General features: G+C 47.3%; 1 protein-coding gene across 6 annotated transcripts in view; it reads left to right on the plus strand.

Annotated features, from left to right (window-relative positions):
- The window catches only part of LOC146870713 (apoptotic chromatin condensation inducer in the nucleus-like), an 851,523-nt gene that overhangs the window by 291,519 nt on the left and 540,280 nt on the right, over positions 1–19,724 (plus strand). For 5 of the 6 annotated variants that reach the window (XM_085646186.1, XM_085646194.1, XM_085646197.1 and 2 more), the window contains exon 5: positions 9,617–9,769. The exons of the other annotated variant lie outside the window; for it this stretch is intronic. In XM_085646186.1, the coding sequence (XP_085502312.1) occupies positions 9,617–9,769 (153 nt within the window). The remainder of the gene's footprint in view (positions 1–9,616; positions 9,770–19,724) is intronic. 6 annotated transcript variants of the gene reach the window in all.

Genomic DNA, 19,724 nt, shown 5'->3' on the forward strand with positions numbered 1-19,724 from the left:
AACTGACCTAACGGTCACCCCTGGGGCATGATGGGAAGCTAGGGGTCATGGCTGCCTTAAAGGCACGGTGTCATTTTTTATGAAAGATTGCTTTCATTTTCTATGTTTTACAATGCAGCCTGTAGGCTAAAAATGCCTGCTTTTCGTTTGCAGTTTACTCATGAGTTTTACTCATTAAAAACAGAGTTCAAGTGCATCTTGCCCTCGTGTTTTTTTATACACATATTATGTATATTTGCAAAAGCAGTTAGTGTTTTTATTGCATTGTTTTAGCCTCCTATATGAAAGCTGCATTGATATCAGAAAAAATGTTTATGTATCTATCTGTATGTTTTTCATATAAACTTTTTTTTATTTCTGGGGTCCCCGCACATGAGCGAGAATATTCAGTGGTTATGACTTTGAGGATACATGTGGAAGAGAACTAGGATTACAGGTAAGTAACTTATCCATGTGTGCCATGTCGACTTTGTTTTGTTCTGCACCTAAACACGTGTGTGTGTGTGTGTGTGTCAGGGTACAGGACCTCTAAGGGTGGCACAATAAGTGCTGCAGCCCTTGGAGGCCTTCTCTGGTCACAGTGCCCTGGGTACCTATGGTACCATTTACCAGGGCCTGACATGTGGCCAGAGATGCCAATTGGGTTTAGGCTTCAATGCAGGTTTAGGGAAGGAACACGTGCCCAGGGTACCTGATTGGCAGGAGCTCAGGGCACACTCAAAATAAATCCGTAATTAAGAAAAAAGTGGGGGCATACCTGTGAGAAAGTGCCATCTTTCTTGCATGGTATGCCCCCACTTTTTGCTGAATTGCTGAAAGTACTTTGACTGATTGTGCCCTGGACTCCTGCCAATCAGGTGCCCAGGGCCTATGTTCCTTCCCTAAACACACAAAACCCAAATTGGCAAACCCTGGCCACATGTCCGCCCCTGGTAAATGGTACCCTAGGTACCCAGGGCCTTGTGACCAGGGAAGGCCTCTAAGGGCTGCAGCACTCATTGTGCCACCCTTAGAGGCCCTGTACCCTTTTACACACACACACACACACACACACACACACACACACACACACACACACACACACACACACACACACACACACACACACACACACACACACACACACACACACACACACACACACACACACACACACACACACACACACACACACACACACACACACACACACACACACACACACACACACACACACACACACACACACACACACACACACACACACACACACACACACACACACACACACACACACACACACACACACACACACACACACACACACACACACACACACACACACACACACACACACACACACACACACACACACACACACACACCCCCCCCCCCCCCCCCCCCCCCCCTGCAGACTGGGTGTCGGGGTGCAAAACAAAGAGTTGGGCATGGCACACAGGGATGTGTGCCATGTCATCACCTACACTGCCATGGCATATATCATCCACCCCTCTAGCTGGGTGCCCTATGCCAATGGTGTGGGCGCAGGAGCCCTGTGCCCCTACAGTACCCAGCTCCATTCCTGGGCACTGTAAGTGCAGTGCTGCCATTTAAGAGCACATGGTGCTGAGAGCTCGTCAAACACGAACTCCACAGCACCATAATGGCAACACTGAAGACTGAGAAGTTTGGTATCAAACTTCTCAGCACATTAAACCCACACTGATGCCAGTGTGGGATTTAATGTACCAAGCACCCCAGAGGGCATCTTAGAGATGCCCCCTAAAACCTAACCTACAATCCACGTCTGCTCTGAGGCTTCCTAGGCTGCCACATAGCAGACATGTTGCTGGACCCCTGGGTAGGAGAGCCCCTGCTCTCCTGGGCCTGCAACAATGCACATCCTGGGCGAGGTGCTAACTCTCCTCCCCCAGGATGGGCAGGGGGAAGCTTCAAAGGCATGCCGCCTCTGTGAGCTTCCCCAGGCCACTGCAACCCCCCACTCTGGCGGGAAGCTTGGCCGGAAACCCCAAATAAGGACAGAGGATGTGCCAGCCTGCCAACCCCACCCCTCAGGTGGGGGAGGCGAGGTGAAGCACATCTCCGGGCTCTCGCCATCTTGAAGATGGGAAGCCCTACCCTATCGGGACTAGGCTACTGCCCCCCTCCCACAGGAGAGAGGCAGGATAGGGGGTGTACCCACCCCAGGACAGGGACCCATTGGTCCCTGCCCTTCACCTACCTGTAACGCCCCTGAATCTAGTATTTAGGGGCACCCTGAACCTTCCTTCCCCAGATTCAAAACTACAAAGAGCAAGAAGAAAGAAGACCTGTCCTGCAGCTGCTAAGAAGAGGAAGACACCAACTGCTTTGGCCCCAGCCCTACCGGCCTGTCGACCCTCGAACCTGCTCCTGCTCCTACCCGGCATCTCTTGTGGCCAGCAACCTCACCAACACCGGAGGACCTGGCTACCTTTTGGCTCTACGCCCCTGGAACTCCCTTGAGTAGAGGCTCTACTCAAAACCTATCTCTAATCCCTGGCAGCAGCCCAGAACCGCAAACCCAGCACACCCTGCACCAGCCAAGCCTGGCCAGTGCCGGAGTGAACAAAGACCTTGAGGATGACCCCACGGCGACTGTGACCCCGAGTCCGGCACCCAAGGACCTCCCTCGACACTCCTGAAGAAGCCTGCAGCCTCAGAACAAGGTGCCCCCAACCGCGATCAACAGAGGGTAAGATTTCCCGACACCAATAGGCACCCCTGCACGCGGCGCCCCACGGCCCCCTGTGCCCAATCCCGGGGTACCTACCTATCCTCCAACTACCCAACTTACCTCTGGAAGTGGTGGTGGCACCTGAAGAATCCTCATCCCCGAGCTTGCAGTCTTTTTCTAAACCGGAGATTTCACATTGAAATCAATTGAGCGCCCGAAGGCTCAAAAGCACCCTGCACCCAGTCGCCCGAGTGGCCCTGGCAGTGCAACCTCTACACCCATCTACTTCCCCACTTGCCCTGAGTAAGTGACCAGGAGCCCAGCTCCCACAGCCGCGTGGCCCGCTAGTCAGCAGCCACCAACCAAGGCCCCCCTATCCCTCATAGGATAACATTGGGCCGAACTCTCTCTGCACCCGGCCGCCCTAGAGTTACTGAGGGTGAACCAACTGTACCTACCTGACCCTGGGGGACCCCTTAGTCTATGCCCAGAACCTCAACTCTGCCAGTCGAGTACTTACCTTTAGACCGATAACTCAATTTTCTTCATAGGGTAACATTGACTGGCTTTTTCCTGAAATTTCTTCTGTGGACTTTTCAAAACTAGAAATATTCACCAAAAATCAGCTGAGTAATGAAAACGAAAATACTCACCTGCTCTTAGGTGAGCGCCCAGTGCTGGATCTTGGTAATCAGCACTGACTGAAAACTACTTACAACTGTACTTACCAGTAACCCAATTTTCTTCCATAGGATGTTTTTCTGTGAAATTTCTTATAAGTGTCAACTTTTAAAATAGGAAAATATTGTCTAAAAATCAGTACTTGGAATTAAGTCTACTTTTATTACTTGATTCCAAGTACTGACCCAGGACTGATTCTAGGATCCAGTCCTGGAATTCCAAAAGTAATCCTAAAAGTAATCTGTGGCAAAGAATGTGAAACTTCCTTTATAATCAATGCATTATTGTGTTTAAATTAGTTTTGCCTATTGCAAACACTTGTAACTGTTTATAAAAGTCAATTGCATATTGCAAAAGTATTTATATAAAGCATCTCATTCTGAGAAAGTATACTTTAAATCCAATTGTTGGTTCTAAAATAAAACAAGCATATATTTTTTTTTTATATATAAACCATTGGCCTAGAGTTCAGTTATTGAGTGTGTGAGACCATGTGCTGACTATGTGTACAACACATGCTTTACATTGTCCTCTGATACTGCCTTACTGCTCGACCAAGCTACCACTTTAGAGAGTAAGGTTATATCTAACTTTAGCCTCTGCCAAGCCTCTGGGGACTGTGGACTCTGTACACCCTGTACCTATTTGGGAACAGTATATACAGACCCACTTTCTCACATTACCATGCAACCCCCCCCCCCCCCCCTCCCCACGAAAGATGAGACTAAACTTGCCCTAGAGAGTCTTCATTGTCTAAGTGGAAGAACCTGGAAAGTCCATCTGCATTGGCATGGGCAGTCCAAGGTAAGTGTTCCTTTTAAAAGTCCATTCCCTGTAGGGAGATGGACCACCTCAACAGTTTAGTATTTTCCCTTTTCATTTGCATTAGCCATCTGAGAGGTCTGTGATCAGTTTGAACTGGAAAGTGAGTACCAAACAAGTATGGTCTCAACTTCTTCAGTGAGCAAACCACAGCAAAGGCCTCCCTCTCAAAGTCACTCCAATGCTGTTTCCTGGGGAGAAGCCTTCTGCTTATAAAAGCAACAGGTTGGTCTTGGCCTTCATCATTGGTCTGGGATAGGACCGCTCCTATCCCTAGCTCAGAGGCTTCAGTCTGCACTATGAACTGCTTGGCATAATCTGGAGCCTTAAGAATTGGTGCTGAGCACATTGCTTCTTTCAGGGTGTTGAAAGTCTTTTGGTAACTTACTGTCCAGTTAACCTTTTCGGGCATCTTCTTGGAGGCGAGTTCTGTGAGGGAAGTCACAATGGACCCATATCCCTTCACAACCCTCCTGTAGTACCCAGTCAAGCCAAGGAATGTCCTGATTTGGGTCTGGGTTGTTGGAGCTGCCCAGTCCAGGATGGCCTGGATCTTGGGCTGTAAGGGCAGTACCTGGCCTCCACCAACAAGGTGGCCCAAGTACACCACAGTGCCCTGCCCTATCTGGCATTTAGATGCCTTGAAAGTTAGGCCTGCAGTTTGCAGGGCTTTTAAAACCTTCCCAAGGTGGATCAGGTGATCCTGCCAGGTGAAACTAAAGACAGCAATATCATCAAGTTATGGTGCATTAAAGGCCTCCAACCCAGCAAGTACTTCATTCACCAACCTCTGGAAGGTGGCAGGGGCCTTCTTTAAACCAAAGGGCATAAGTGAACTGATAGTGACCATCAGGGGTGGAGAATGCTGTCTTTTCTTTTGCTCCTGGGGCCATGCCAATCTACCAGTACCCTGCATTTAAGTCAGGTACTTAGCAATGTAGCTGCCCCTAATTTATCTATCAACTCATCTGCTCTTGGGATAGGGTGAGCATCTGTCTTGGTGACAGTTGAGCCCTCTATAGTCCACACAGAACCTAATTTCTCTTTCCACCCTGTGGATGAGGTTTGGGGCCAGAACCACTGGGCTAGCCCAGGGGCTCTCAGAGGGTTCATTAACCCCTAACTCCAGCATCTTGCTGACTTCAGCTTTGATACTTTCCTTGATTTGGTCTGCTTGTCGATAGATTTTGTTTTTGACAAGTACACTGTCACCAGTGTCCACATCATGGGTACACCAGTTTGTCAGACCAGGGGTCAATTAAAAGATCTTTGCATACTGTTGCAAGACTTGCTTGCAGGTAGTCTGCTTTTGGGCATAGAAGGTGTCTGAAAAGACCACACCATCTACTGACCCATCTTTTGTGCTGTATGAGAGGTCAGGGTCCAAAACCCACACCATTTGCCCAGGTTGAAATTCAACCAGTGCAGCTTTTTGCTCATAAGTGCTTCTGAAGCTCCTGACTGGCCTCCATGTTCTTGGATGCCTTTTCCATGTACTCAGCCATTCTGGATATTAGGCCAAGCACATAGTCCAGAATATCTTGTTTGGGTTCTTGGAGAGGCTTCTCCCAGCCCTCCTTTACAAGTTAGTGTTCCCCTTACGGGATGGCCAAACAGAAGTTCAAAGGGCGAGAAACCTACTCCCTTCTGTGGCACTTCTGTAAGCGAAAAGCAGGCATGGTAAGAGGACATCCCATCTCTTTTTGAGTTTCTCAGGGAGCCCCATAATCATACCTTTCAAAGTCTTGTTGAATCTCTAAACAATGTCATTGGTTTGTGGTTGATAGGGTGTAGTAAACTCGACTGCACTGCTCACTTTCCACATGTGTTTGAGGTAAGCAGACCTAAAGTTGGAACCTCTGTCTGAAACCACCTCATTAGGAATCCCTACCCTGGTGAAGACACCGAGGGCCATGGCTACTGTAGGAGCTGTAGTAGTCCTAAGTGGGATTGCTTCAGGGTACCTAGTGGCATGATCCACTACCACTAGTATGAATTTGTTCCCTGAGGCTGTGGGAGGTTCAAGTGGACCCACTATGTCCTCACCTACCCTTTCAAAGGGAACCCCTACCACAGGCACTGGTATCAGGGGGGGCCTTTGGGTAGCCACCTGTCTTGCCACTGGCTTGACAAGTAACACTGGAGCTGACAAACTCCTTCACCTTTTGGTGCATCTGGGGCCAGTAAAAGTGGCTAATTAGCCTTTCCCAAGTCTTGGTTTGGCCCAGATGTCAAGCTAGGGAGATGTCATGAGCTAAAGTTAGGAGGAACTCCCTGTACTTCTGTGACACTACCACCCTCCTGGTGGCTCCAGGCTTGGGGTCTCTTGCCTCCGTTGTGAGAAAGTGGCTCTCTATATACTGTTCCCAAATAGGTACAGTGTGTACAGAGTCCACAGTCCCCAGAGGTAGGCAGAGGTTTAAGTTAGATGGAACCTTACTCTCTAAAGTGGTAGCTTGGTCGAGCAGTAAGGCAGTATCAGAGAACCGTGTTAAGCATTTGATGTTCACACTCAGTCAGCAAATGAATTCACACACTCAGGAACTGAACTCTAGGCCAATAGTTTTTGGATTAAAACAAATATACTGTTGTATTTCTAGAACCAAGCAAGCCTGGTACAGGTAAGCATAAAAATACTTTGCAGCATTAAATTACTTGTGTGAACACAGTTCAAAATTGCAGTAGAAATTATATTGGATTTGGTTTACAGTTAAGGAAGCAGTTTGCAAAACCTAGCAGGTATAGTACACAAATGAATTGATTCTTTCAAGAATTGCAAGTAAGTAACTTTTACGATACTTTTTCTAACTCTGTGCTGGATCCCTAGATTCAGCACTGGAACATTTCCTGAAAACAGGTGAGAAAATGCGTTTTGGTTGTTTCGATTTTTAAGGAATATTTCAAGTTTTCAAAACTCCACACTTAGTCGTTTTTTCGAAAGAAAATTGTCACTGTTATTCTATGGAAGAAAAAACGGTTTTTCGGTTTGCTGGTAAGTAAACGACTGTGGAAGTTAAGGTTCTGGGGTTACCGGGGTCCCCCAGGGTCAGTGATGCACTGTTGCACAGTCAGCGGCACTAGGGTGGCCGGGTGCAGAGTGTTGAGGCCCAATGTTATCCTATGGAGGATAGGGGGTCTCGGGTTGGTGGCTGCTGGCTAGCAGGCCACACGGCTGTGTGAGCAAAGCTCCTGGGGTTTAGGTCAGGGCAAAGGGGGAAACAAGTAGGCACCAAAAGTGCACCCTCAGCGGCACTGGGGTGGCCGGGTGCAGAGTGCTGTTTCGGTATCAGGTGCCCTGTGGTTTTCCATGGAGATCCTCTGGTTTGAAGAAAGGCTGCAGGCTCGGGGATGAAGACCTTTTGGGTGCGACCACCACTTCGAGGGGTAAGTTGGGATGTCATGAGTTGGCTAGGCACCATTGGTTTGGGCACACAAGGACGTGGGGCGTTAAGTGCAGGGGTGCCTTTTTGCATTGCATTTTCTTACCCGCTCTGGTCGCGGTATGGGGGGGGTCTTCTGGTTTGAGGCTCCAGGAGTCTGGCGCTTTGAGGCACGTCTGGTGTCGCCGGATCTCTGGTAAGGATCGCTGGGGGGGACCTCCTCGTGGTGTTGGTTCACTCGAGCTCGGGGCCGGCGTCGGCGGGTGCATTGTGCTGGATTTACAGTTTCTGGCTGGCACCAGAAGCTGCAGTTTAAACCCGTCCGGTGTTCTCCTGAGATATAGTCCTTGAAGTGAAGGCAGGCCCTCTGGTGTTTGTGAGGTTGCTGGATGCAGGACACGCCGGGATTTTGCAGGAGCAGGTTCGAGGGGAGAAAGGGCTGGGGCTAAGTCAGTGGTCGTCGTCCTCTTCTTAGCTCTGCATGGCTCTTCGGTCCTTCTTATATTCTCTTCTTGTGGTTTCTAATCTGAGGAAGCAAGGTTCAGGGTACCCCCTAAATACTACATTTAGGGGTGTTACAGGTAGGTAAAGGGCAGGGACCAATGGGTCCCTTCCCTGGGGAGGGTACACCTCCTATTCTGCCACTCTCCTGTGGTAGGGGGGCAGGAGCCTGTCTCTGGTTGGCTGGGTCCCCCTGTCCTCAAGATGGCGGAGACTTGAGGTTGTGCTTCACCTCGCCTCCCCCACCTGAGGTGTGGAGCTGGCAGAGGTGGGCACACCTCACTTGTTTTTTCCGCCGGTTCTCCCGACCAAAGTGGGGGGGTAGAACCAGTGGGGACCAGTTGCTGAAAGCAGCAAATGGTCTGGAGAGGCTCACAAAGGTGGTATGCCTTTGCAGCCTCCCTTTCGTGAACCCTACCCGTCCTGGGGGAGGAGGCTTGGCACCTCGTCCCAGGATGTGCATTGTTTCAGGCCCCTGAGAGCAGCAGGCTCTCGACCCAGGGGTCCAGAAACATGTCTTGTGGTGGCTGCCTACGCAGCCACTCAGGTCACTAGCAGTTGAATAGATTTCAAGGGGCATCTCTAAGATGCCCTCTGTCGTGCATTCTACATTAAATCCCACACTGGCATCAGTGTGGGTTTAATGTGCTAAGAAGTTTGATACCAAACTTCCCAGTCTTCAGTGTAGCCATCATGGTGCTGTTGAGTTCGTAATGACAAACTCACAGCACCATATACTCTTAATGGCAACACTGCACTTACAGGGCCCAGGAATGGACTTGGGCACTGTAGGGCTACAGGGCTCATGCACCTGTACCCTCACGCCTGGCATAGGGCTCCTAGCTAGAGGTGTGACTGATGTATGCCAGGGCAGTGGTGTGTGGGCATGGCACACAGGGATGTGTGCCATGTCAACTCTTTGTTTTATTCTGCACCAAGACACGCAGCCTGCAAAGGCAGTGTGAGTGTGTCAGGGTACAGGACCTCTAAGGGTGGCACAATAAGTGCTGCAGCCCTTCGAGGCCTTTTCTGGTCACAGTGCCCTGGGTACCTGTGGTACCATTTACCAGGGGCTGACGTGGTCAGATTTCAATTGGTTTTAGGCTTCAATGCAGGTTTAGGAAAGGAACACAGGCCCCCTGGGTACCTGATTGGCAGGAGCCCAGGGCACACTCAAAGTACTTCAGCAAAAAGTGGGGGCATACCATGCAAGAAATAGGGCACTTTCTCACAACATGGTCTCTATAATGTTTGGTACAGTGGAGTGATTATTGGTTGGTGCATAGGGGTTTGCCCTCTTCATGGTTGAATTGGGATGATTATGGTCTCATCATAGTTAAGGTAGAGTAGTTATCTCTATATATTGGCAATTCCTCTCAGATTATTGTATGCTATATGTAGATCAAGGAACAGGAAGCATTCAGAGGTGGTTGGTCTATATAAAGTGCTTAGAAATATGGATGGTACTTCATTTTTTTACACAAGTCTTCATGTGGATATGAAGTCAGCCATCTCTTTATCCCTCTGTTTGTTGCAGAACCTCATTCCAGATATCAAGCCTGCAGTCGGACAGGATGTAATGCTGGACCTCCATGCAGATTATGTGCACATATCTGAGGATGAAAATGAGCGCAGTGGAGAGAAGAGCTCTCAAGACAAGGGTCTGAAAATCTGCCGAACCGTCACCCAGGTAGAGCGCTATAACAAGATGTCAAATAACACAATTCATACTATAGAACAAGACTCCTGTTCGTGTTTACAATTTTAGATGTCAAGGTAGATTTGTCTGGCTATTTTTGCATCTGTCCTTTTTGGAAATATAATCTACGGTTCCTGTCGCCCAAGCCTCCCTATCCTCAGTGGAGTAGCATTCTTGCACAGTTCATCATGGGTTTGTCTTTTGCGGCCCCAGATCAATTTTCCACAAAAGCGGCAATATCTTTTTGGGGAGTAAGCGGATAGGATTCCAACCCACTGTTCCTGTCTCAGGCTTAATGTGTCTCCTGAAAACGGTTGTCCACAGAGCAGCAATACCCACACTATAAGCGTGGCTGTGGAAGGGTACGTTAATCACATTGTATGTTCATTGTTTTGACTTTATTAAAGTGCATGTAAAAAGTGGGGCCGACCATGAAGTCTGCCTGTGGAGGCCAGATCTGCGCCCCCAACCCCCCCCCCCCTGAATTCATGTTTATCGTAGCCTAATTAATTCTAAAACTCGTTATTGTTGATTTTGGTTCCTGTGGGAAACCTTTTTCTTTAATTGACGTGTTAAGGGATTTTTAGGTCTTGCTGGCGAGATTTAATGATATGGGGTATTTTCTGTAAAGGGCATTAAGCCCCGCCCTGCTTTTTCATTGGCTGGCGTCACTGTTTATGCTAAACTGTGGCCAGCCATTGGAAAAGAGCTGACGTATTTGCTCGGCTTCCATTTGGACGGGCTCGTCTGCCTTCCTTGCCTCGCAAAAGGTTTCTTATCTTTATGGGGCCAAACACATGGCCCGATAAAGACAGGAAACCTTTTTGCAGGCGAGGCCGTCCAAGTGGGACGGCAGAAGAAGCCGAGCAAATACGTCATGGTGAGCGCTGGTTTTAAAATCTTTTCCACCGAAAATAAATATCAAAAGTTCGCTCCAAGTCATCCAAAGTTCAAGCCGTCTCTAACACTTCTGCTGCGGCTGCGCTAGCAGCATTTAATATTTTCTTGTCTACAATCATTTTTCTTGTAAATTTTTCGGTAAAGTTTACCGTTAAAGAATGCTTACACAGTAGCACTGTTGAAACCTTAAACCCTTCTCTTAATTTCCTAATTTCTGGCTGGCGCGGTGCTCCTACTGCCTCGAAACCCCTGTGAAAGGTGTGTACGCCGCCTCGAGTATCATAGGAACCAGATAAGCACAGACATTCCCTAATACAGTCACCGCCATCACAACTTCCCGCGCTTTTGACGGACATATGCCGTTCTCGAGCACCTTTGTTCGTGCTCATCAAGGCATCTCTCCGATGTTTGTATCACAATAACCTCACAAACACCCTTCATTAACAGTGACACTCGGATGTGATGGGGCTGTGCTGCTGTTCCGAAGAAAAATGTTATTACAACGCCAGTACCTTCAACTTTCGCAAACGCGAGACGGGCAGCATTGTAATCGTTTGTTGAAGATGAGAAGTTGGACGCAAGAGGTCGTTCACGTAGTCCTTTCGTTTTGACGCCCAAACGGTAATTGCAAAGATGGATAGGGTGGGAGGTTAGTCGGGATTTAGGTGACGTCACATGCTAGGCCTCCTGCCGGAAGCGGCAGACAGCACACATTGGTCTGCAGTGATGGCAGCGGAGGCAGTAGCAATGGAGGGAGTATTGCGCATCCAGAGGCTTTTACTGGGCTGCGTGCTGATCCTGTTGTGGTTGAGTGCTTAGGATCCAGAGCGAGGCCAGTGTGTTGGTTGCGTGGGGCAGAGAGAGCTTGGTTCCCAGAGATCAAGTGAGTGGCCAGTTAAGTAGCTACGCCGGATGCAATGTATATATTTTTTTACCGTAGACCAGAGGACCAAGCCTCTGTTAGGATCACGCCTATCACCGGATCCCCTTTCCTCATTCCCCGCAGGACTGCTGCTTTATCTAGCGAAGTTCTAAGGTGTATCCAGCCCTTCCATCCTCTTCATCCCTCTGCCATGACCGTCTTACTATATATGTGCCATTTACTCCCCAGCACTACACCTCTGAGATGAACGTGGCTCCCAGTCACCATACCTTTCCTGCTTCGTGCACCATACCTTTGTGCTAAATACCTTATGCGATTACATTACCATAGCAATTCCAGCTGCCACTGTTTTCAGCCCCACTACCAGAACTCGCGTTTTGACTTTTTAAGCGCTGTAAAGTAACTTTTTATATTGTTTTGCTAATGGTTTTCGGTTTATTGACTTTAGAAGCCCCCTTGTGGACTCAAGATTGTTGACTTACAGTGCACTACTTATGTGCGCAGCGTGCGCTTAGCCTTCCCAGACATATTCAGTTTTTGACATGTATTTTTCGCATATACCCCTAAATGCAAGTTGTGGCAGACCCATCTGTCTACGTTTAAATCTCCTGTGCCTCTGCATCAGTGTTTTTTACGGACTCCGTTGCTTTCAGTTGAGAAGACGCTTGATTTTTAATTTATTTATAGTAAGTAAATAATCTTTATTCGGTTATAATCATTAATAACCATAAAAGTAAATACACACAGATTGAACTTACAAATACAACAAAGACATTTTCCAATATACAATCTATATCAGATACGTAGCAGTATAGTAATACACCAATCTATACACCTTCAAATTAAATTCATCCTAGATTTGCTCTATGTTTAAAAATACACTTTAAGAAGGTGCTAACAGTTTTTGAAATTAAAGCATTGTTCAAAAATTGCAAATGAAGTATAGCGGGGCGACATCTATTGAAACCGAGGGCTCTCAGCAGGGGTATTAACCATAATTTGCGATGTGCAGTGTAGTACTTACAGAAGAAAACTGTGTGCAGTGTTGATTGTTGTGATAGTTCATCACAAGGGCACAGCATTAACGAGTCATCCCAATTATTTCTTCTGGGAAAGGCTACCAGCCTATGGAAAGAGTTCAATCTAAAACGTACTAGAAGGAAACGCTCAAATTGTGGCTCAACGTAAGTCAAGTATGGTTCCATATCCAAGGTAGTCATCACTGTCAAGGAATGTTGGACAGATGGTTTATTTATCTCCCTGCTCAACCGGAGTTCTTCCATGTGAGACAAAGCCTTTATTTTGAGATCTTTCTTTGAGATCTCGGCAATTGATTCGGGGTTTAGATAATATTTGTCTAAACCCAGGTCTATAAGGAGGTTTTTTTACGTATAGTAACCATTCTATTTTTTTCACATGTTCCAGAGACATACAATCTGTCACTATCTCTTTCGTAAGTGAATTTTTTGTTGCTGTCCAAATACGTCGCCACAACATAAGGGGTTGGATTTTTGCCAGATCCTCAATATGGGGCATTCCAAGCTCAGCGTGGCAGGCATAAGTAGACACGGTTGGATACCATCAGGAGAAATCTCATAAACTTATTTTCTGCTATCTTTAATGAGGTTGTGTTTTTGTGCCCCCACAACCCCGCTCCATAAAGTGCGGTGGATTGACACTTTGCTTTATAAATACAAAGGAGCTCTACTGGTGGTCTCTTTCCCAGCTTTTGAGAAAATTTTATGAGAGCGATTATTGCTCGCAATAATTGATGTTTGCGAGCATCAATAGACGATCAACTTAATTGGAAAGCGGCTATCATTATCCCAAGATATGAGTATTGGGAAGTCTGTTCTAACCTCTCTTTATCAAGGGATATGGTCCCCCCCCCCCCCCCCCCTTTCTGTCCCTTGCCTGCCCTCATTACATACGTTTTTTTAATGTTTATTTTTAGATCCAACCTGCCCATAAACCTAGCGTATCTTCCCAGTGCTTCTTGTAATTCCCGCGGGGTGCGTGCCAAAATCACTGCATCGTCCGCATAAAGGAGTGCGGGGACTAGACTATTTTTCACTCGAGGGAGGTCCTGGTAACCCCTCAACATTTCTACCTCAAGACCATCAGTGTAGAGGGAGAACAAGAAGGGGGCTAGGACACAACCCTGTCTAACGCCCCGCTCCACCTTGAATGATTCTGATAATTCACCCCGTGTTCCAAAACGAACCCTAGAGGAAGCATCAGAATATAACGCACGAAGGAGGTTTACAAGGATTGGGTCGACACCTATATCCGTAAGGACTGCCCAGAGTTTTGAATGGGAAACGCAGTCGAAGGCTGCAGATAGGTCAACATGGACCATATAGAGCCTTCCTTGCTTTGCGGATACGTATTTTCCCATTATTAGGGCTAGGTTCAGAGCCTGTTCCGTGGTTCCAAAACCCTCTCTGAAACCATATTGGATATCGGATAATATTTTTTGATCATCAGCCCATTCCTGTAAACGTTGGAGAAGGACTCTCCCCAATACTTTTCCAAGCGAGTCCAGTAGTGAAATTGGGCGATAGCAGGTCACCTCCTCCCTGTTTCCCTTCTTAAAAATAGGGACCATGATCGAATGGGTCCAGGTTTCCATTAGTCCACACTTCATAGCAGCATCAAACACCCTCTTTAAAATTGGGGCCCACAGGTCTAAATTAAATTAAAAAAAATCGACTGGCACTCCGTCGGGGCCCGGAGCTTTTCCGCATTTACTCATTTTAACAGCATTTGTGACTTCGGTAATTCCAAAATTTATAGGTATGGGGAATAAGTTACCTTGTGGATTCTGATTAATCACCTCTGGTAATTCAACTCCTGGTAATTTACCGAAGACTTTGGAAAAATGATTAACCCATGCTGGGCCTTCTATTGTTACTTCTATTGTTGGCTGATCATTTACATCTACCAGAAAGGGTGTCTTGACCACCTTCCAGAACTCCGCGCTATTTTTATTCCTGGCGGTCTCATATAGTTGATCCCAGAGTGCTTTTTTAAATTCCTGTTTTCTTATTTTACAGGCTAATCTATAGGACCTTCTTAGGGAGCTAATCTCCTCTTTGTCTCTAACGGAGTTCGTCAGGGATTTTTTTAAAGCTTTATGAGCCAAGGTGCAGTCTCGATTAAACCATCCTTTTTTCCCACCCTTGCTCCCTTTCTTCTTGTATTTTAGACAGTCATTTACTTTCTCCAAGATTTTACTAAAGTTTATCAGAACTTCCTCCTCGCCTATATCCTCCTCTAGACACTTCATTACAGCGGGGAGTACCGCAAGTACCACCTTCTTTGTCAAATCTGCTGGCTCTATCTTACCCCAACCTATGGCATAGCCATTGATTTTTGTTCGGGTTAAATTATTCTGCGCAAGTGCAGTCATCAGCAGATGAGGGGTTAAATTTCCCAGATCCACCACTAGATCAAAATCCAGGGCAACATGATCGCTTAACGTATTAACGATTAGTCTGAATTTCTGCGCCTTACCCGCAAGGGCGGCTGAGACCAGTATATAATCAATCGTTGACTCCCATCCCCTGCCCACGTATGTTGGCTGTAGTTGTCCGGTGCTAATATCAGTTTTATTTAATATCACTAATCCTAATTCTGACAGAAGCTCATTAAGGAAATCACCTACCCTAGAATGACTGAAATGGGTGGTATAGATTTCTGTTTCCTCCGCTATGCCGCAGATCTTACTATTTTCCACGGCACAAGGATGATGGTTAAAATCGCCTCCCCAAACAATACTTGGGGCCTCTAGCCCTTGCATTTTCTTTTGGAGAGAGAAAAGCTTGTTCCGAAGGACCCCAAAGATATTTACTCTCTCAGTATCGGGGAGATTGTCATAGGTATTGACCAGGAAGATAGTCTTTTTCTTTGGAAACGATAATCTCAGGATCTGATAGTTAGGCTGTAAGCTAAGTTCCTTGACTTCTAATCCTGGTATAGTGTTTTTTATATATATCGTTAGACCACCTTTAGCCCTGCCATGTAAGCCTGCAACTGCTGGAGAGAAGTATGTTTTATATCCTGTCATATGCATTTCTTTAGTGATCCATGTCTCCTGCAGGGCTATCACATGATAGTCCTGCAGAAAGTCCATTGCACTTCCATCCAATATTTTTGTGCGTAAGCCCGCTATGTTCCAGGACATGATTTGGAGTGTTATAGCGTCCTTTCTAGGATCGCAAACTTTATTAGCACTGATTATTTCTTCTACAGATGAGGTCTCCCGGACTCCCAAGGGACAATTTCCCGAATCTAAAGATCCGCTACAGGAACTATTCCCATGAACAGTAATATCTGCTCCTCCAATGAGAGGCAAATTAGGCAATTGTGGGTAATTACTATTTTCAATTTCTTGCTTTTCTATGTCTAAGCTCGAGTTAGCTACCTCTTTAGGCGTGTTAGGTTCTGCAGAAATGGATTTTTGAAGCGGGGCCTCAACTTCAATGAGTCAGTCTACACTTTCCAGATCAAAAAGTGGAAGGAAGTGATTAAAAGTGGGCACGCTATAGTCCTGATGAGGATAGGAATTCACATTGTGGGGTGGTGCAATGGGCCTTTGATGAAAATAGTGGGCATTATTCTGTGGTCCCCTAGAGAAAGGGGGATTGGATATGTATTTGCAAGGGTGTGGAAGGGAAGGTTGATAATAGAGTTCCTTCCAACCTAAAAGATGGTCTTTTACAGGAAACGGTTTTAATTGGGAAATCAATTCTCGTGGATAGAAATAGTTAACATAGTGGGTAAGAATACCATCCCCCCCTCTAACTTCGTACCAGTCACCAATATATCTGACTGCTCTGTGATCCCTAAAATTTATAATTATGACATCCCCCTTCCTGTCTTTTGGTCTTGATCCCACCCAAGACGTGCGTCTTACCATTAAAATTTCTCCATTTATATGCGCTGGGAGGGGTCTGTTTTGTTTCAACCAATAGATAGTTTTGTTTCTTAGGGCATAGTAGTCCTCCCTTGTTCATTCTGAGAGTTGTGGAACTCCCGTCATAATGATAGTATATGGTGCTGATTCTGGGGGTAAGTCCACTCATCTACTCGGGAGAGTGGAGAGGGGCTGATTAGGATCCTCACCATTTCCATTCTCCTGTCTATTTTTCACAGAGATATTATTAGTAACCATAGAGGTTTTTTTCCCTACTACTTTTTCAACGTTTCCAATCTCATCAATTTTAGTGTTATCGACCATCTTTGTTTGTCTTCCTGATTCTTTACCACAGGAGTTAATAGCGCCTTTGCCTGACTTTACCAGGGATTTTTTACCCAACACAATGTGACTATTCGTTACGGTGCCACTCGTTGTTGGTTGTTCTAAGAGCCGGGTGGGAGGAGCACCTGAGTCAAGCGGGATGCTTTTTCTCTGAGCCCTAGCTAATTCGGTTAAGACTGCATTATTCTCTTGCTGCTGTTTACCCAGATCATCAAGGTGCAGGGTCATTAGTCTAGTCCTCTCTAAAAGAGGAAGTAGTAGGGACTTTACCATAATCTCCATTTTGTTAAGTAATTCACCCACAAAATCCTGACCAGATGCAAACCCTGTGGTAGTAGTAATTACGGGTGGATTAGTTATTTCCGTAGACTCTAAGGATGTCAATTTTTTAGGTTGTGATTTTGCTTTCTCCTTTTTTGTCCTAGATGATATAATGGGGGAACCTCGCCTCTTTCTTATGTTAGACCTAGGGTCAGAAGGCCCTATACTCAATGGGGACGATATGTCCAAATTTGGCGAGTCTGATAGGCCAGAAATGGTTGAACTCGATATATGAACAGGATTAGAGACCGCAGGAGAATAGTTAGTTTCAATATTCATTTCTTCCCGTTCAAACATGGAGTAAGAAGCAGGAACACTTATCTCCTTCGCTGCCACCCCAGGGGAAAGTACATTCCCAATTCTACCCAGAGAAGATCGTTTACCCGTTAGCAGATCTAATGAGAGACGCTTCTCTGTGTCCGCAATCTCCTTTTCCAAAACTGTAGTTACACGTTTAAAAAATTGATCAATAGTGCCGGTTACCGGACCAATAGCGTGTGCCATTCACACTTGCACTCACGACACGAGCATAGGTGTACTCGCCGACGCCGACTACAGGGACCACAGTTCTTTGGGGTAACACGCAGGTAGGTCAGCAGTGTGCGACCATTTTGGATTATTTATCCTTCGAGAAGGACTCCCAGGTGCCGAAGACCGCCGATAGGCAGAGTTCGTCGAAACAGATCCACGAGGTGGGACGTTCGGCGACGAAAGACAAGACCGCGTCGACGCAAGCTCAGTCGAAGAGACCTGCGGTCGACGCCGAGCACATCTCAAGCATGGAGAAGAAAAAGAGAAGGCTCGAGGCGGAGATAAAGAGCATCCTTCAGAGGAAGAAGGAGTTCGACGAACGAATGAAACAATTCAAAATCCCAACGGTCCTGTCGACGGACGTTGTGTAGATCGAGGAAGAAGGGGATTTCGACGCCGAAGAGCAGTCGAGGTCCTGAAGAGGAGGAGGAGGAAGGCACCTACTATGAGGGAGAAGGTGATGATGAGGATCAGCAGTCGTTCTACGGCTCGGCGCCGTCGACGAGTCAGGAGCTGGAATGGCAGGACATCGACACCGAAAACCCTGAAGAGCCCGTGGACTCGTATCCTTCGAGGCCTTCACCGCCTGACGACATCGGGGCGTACAACTTGGTCGTCAAGAGTGCTGCAGCAGCCTTTGGTGTGAAATTGGACGAGGTGAAGCCGAAAGCAGACTTTCTACTCGAAACTCTGCTCCCCATCCAGATGAGGAGCCAGTTCCTCCCCATGCTCCAAAGCGTGATGAACCAAGGGAAGGAGGCGTTTAAGGACCCGGAAATATGCCGGTCCATCACACCCAGAACGGAAAAGTACAAGCACTCCTCGCAGGATCCTCCTTACATCAAGGGATCGGTCATGGCAGATTCCATCATTGCTTCCACAGCCAGGAAAAGAGCCAATGTGCCGGCGACCTCGGGGCCACCTCCTGATAAGGAGAGCAGAAGGATGGACCTCACTGGAAGGAAGCTAGAAAGAAACGCCGCAATGCACTGGCGCATGGCAAGCTCAAACGCGCTACTGAACAGGCACTAGTACCAGCACTGGGATGAGATGGGGAACTAGTCCAGCATCTCCCAGAAGAGTACCGTCAAAGAGCTTCCCATCTAGTGGAGGAAGGGAAGAATATCGCCAACTCGTGCATCAAGACTGCATTGGACGGAGCGGAAACTTCGAGCAGACTGATGGCCATAGGGATCACAGAAAGGAGGCAGGCTTGGCTCAGAATTTCTGGATTCAAGCAGGAAGTCCAGAATAACATACTGAACACCCCTTTCAACGGTGAAACGCTGTTCGGGAAAACGGTGGACGAGAAGCTCACCCAGCTGAAAAAGGAAAATGAGACCGCAAGATCCATGGGAGCCCTGCAATTCAGAGGAATGAGAAGAGGCACCCCAAATGGAAGACCCTACGGAAGGGGAGGAAGCCAGCAGGGTACGTCGCACCAGACATTCCAGCACGGGCAGCAGGGTGACAGTCACAGCCAGCAGGGACAGCAGAAGCAGAACTGGCAGTACCAGCATCAAGGCCAGTCCTTTCGAGGGAGAGGAAACGGACGTAGCCGAAGGAGGAGAGGGGGAGACCAGCCCTCATGTAAGTGACTACACACACAAAAGGACGCTCACCCACAACATACCCCGAAGGGTGAAGCGCAATGTAAGAACACCAAGGGGGTTACACAAAACAAGCGCCTACGACCATGCAACACCGGTAGGCGGAAGACTGGGCCTCTACCTTCAACAATGGCAAGAAATAACCTCAGACAAATGGGTTCTCAACGTCGTACAGCACGGATACTGCATAGAGTTAGAGAAAAGGCCTCCAAACAAGAAACCAAAGAGAAGACAGCGCTCTGGTCAGGAGCACGCTCAACTCAGGGAGGAGACACTTCAACTACTGAAAAAGGCCATAGAACTAGTGCCACGCAGAGAAAGGAACAAGGGGGTGTACTCAAACTACTTCCTTGTACCAAAGGTGGACGAATCCCTAAGACCCATCCTGGACCTAAGGTTCCTAAACAAATTCATAAAGACGCAAAAATTCAAAATGAC

Source organism: Triturus cristatus, chromosome 1_1 (genome assembly GCF_964204655.1).
Source record: "Triturus cristatus chromosome 1_1, aTriCri1.1, whole genome shotgun sequence".
Taxonomy (NCBI): domain Eukaryota; kingdom Metazoa; phylum Chordata; class Amphibia; order Caudata; family Salamandridae; genus Triturus; species Triturus cristatus.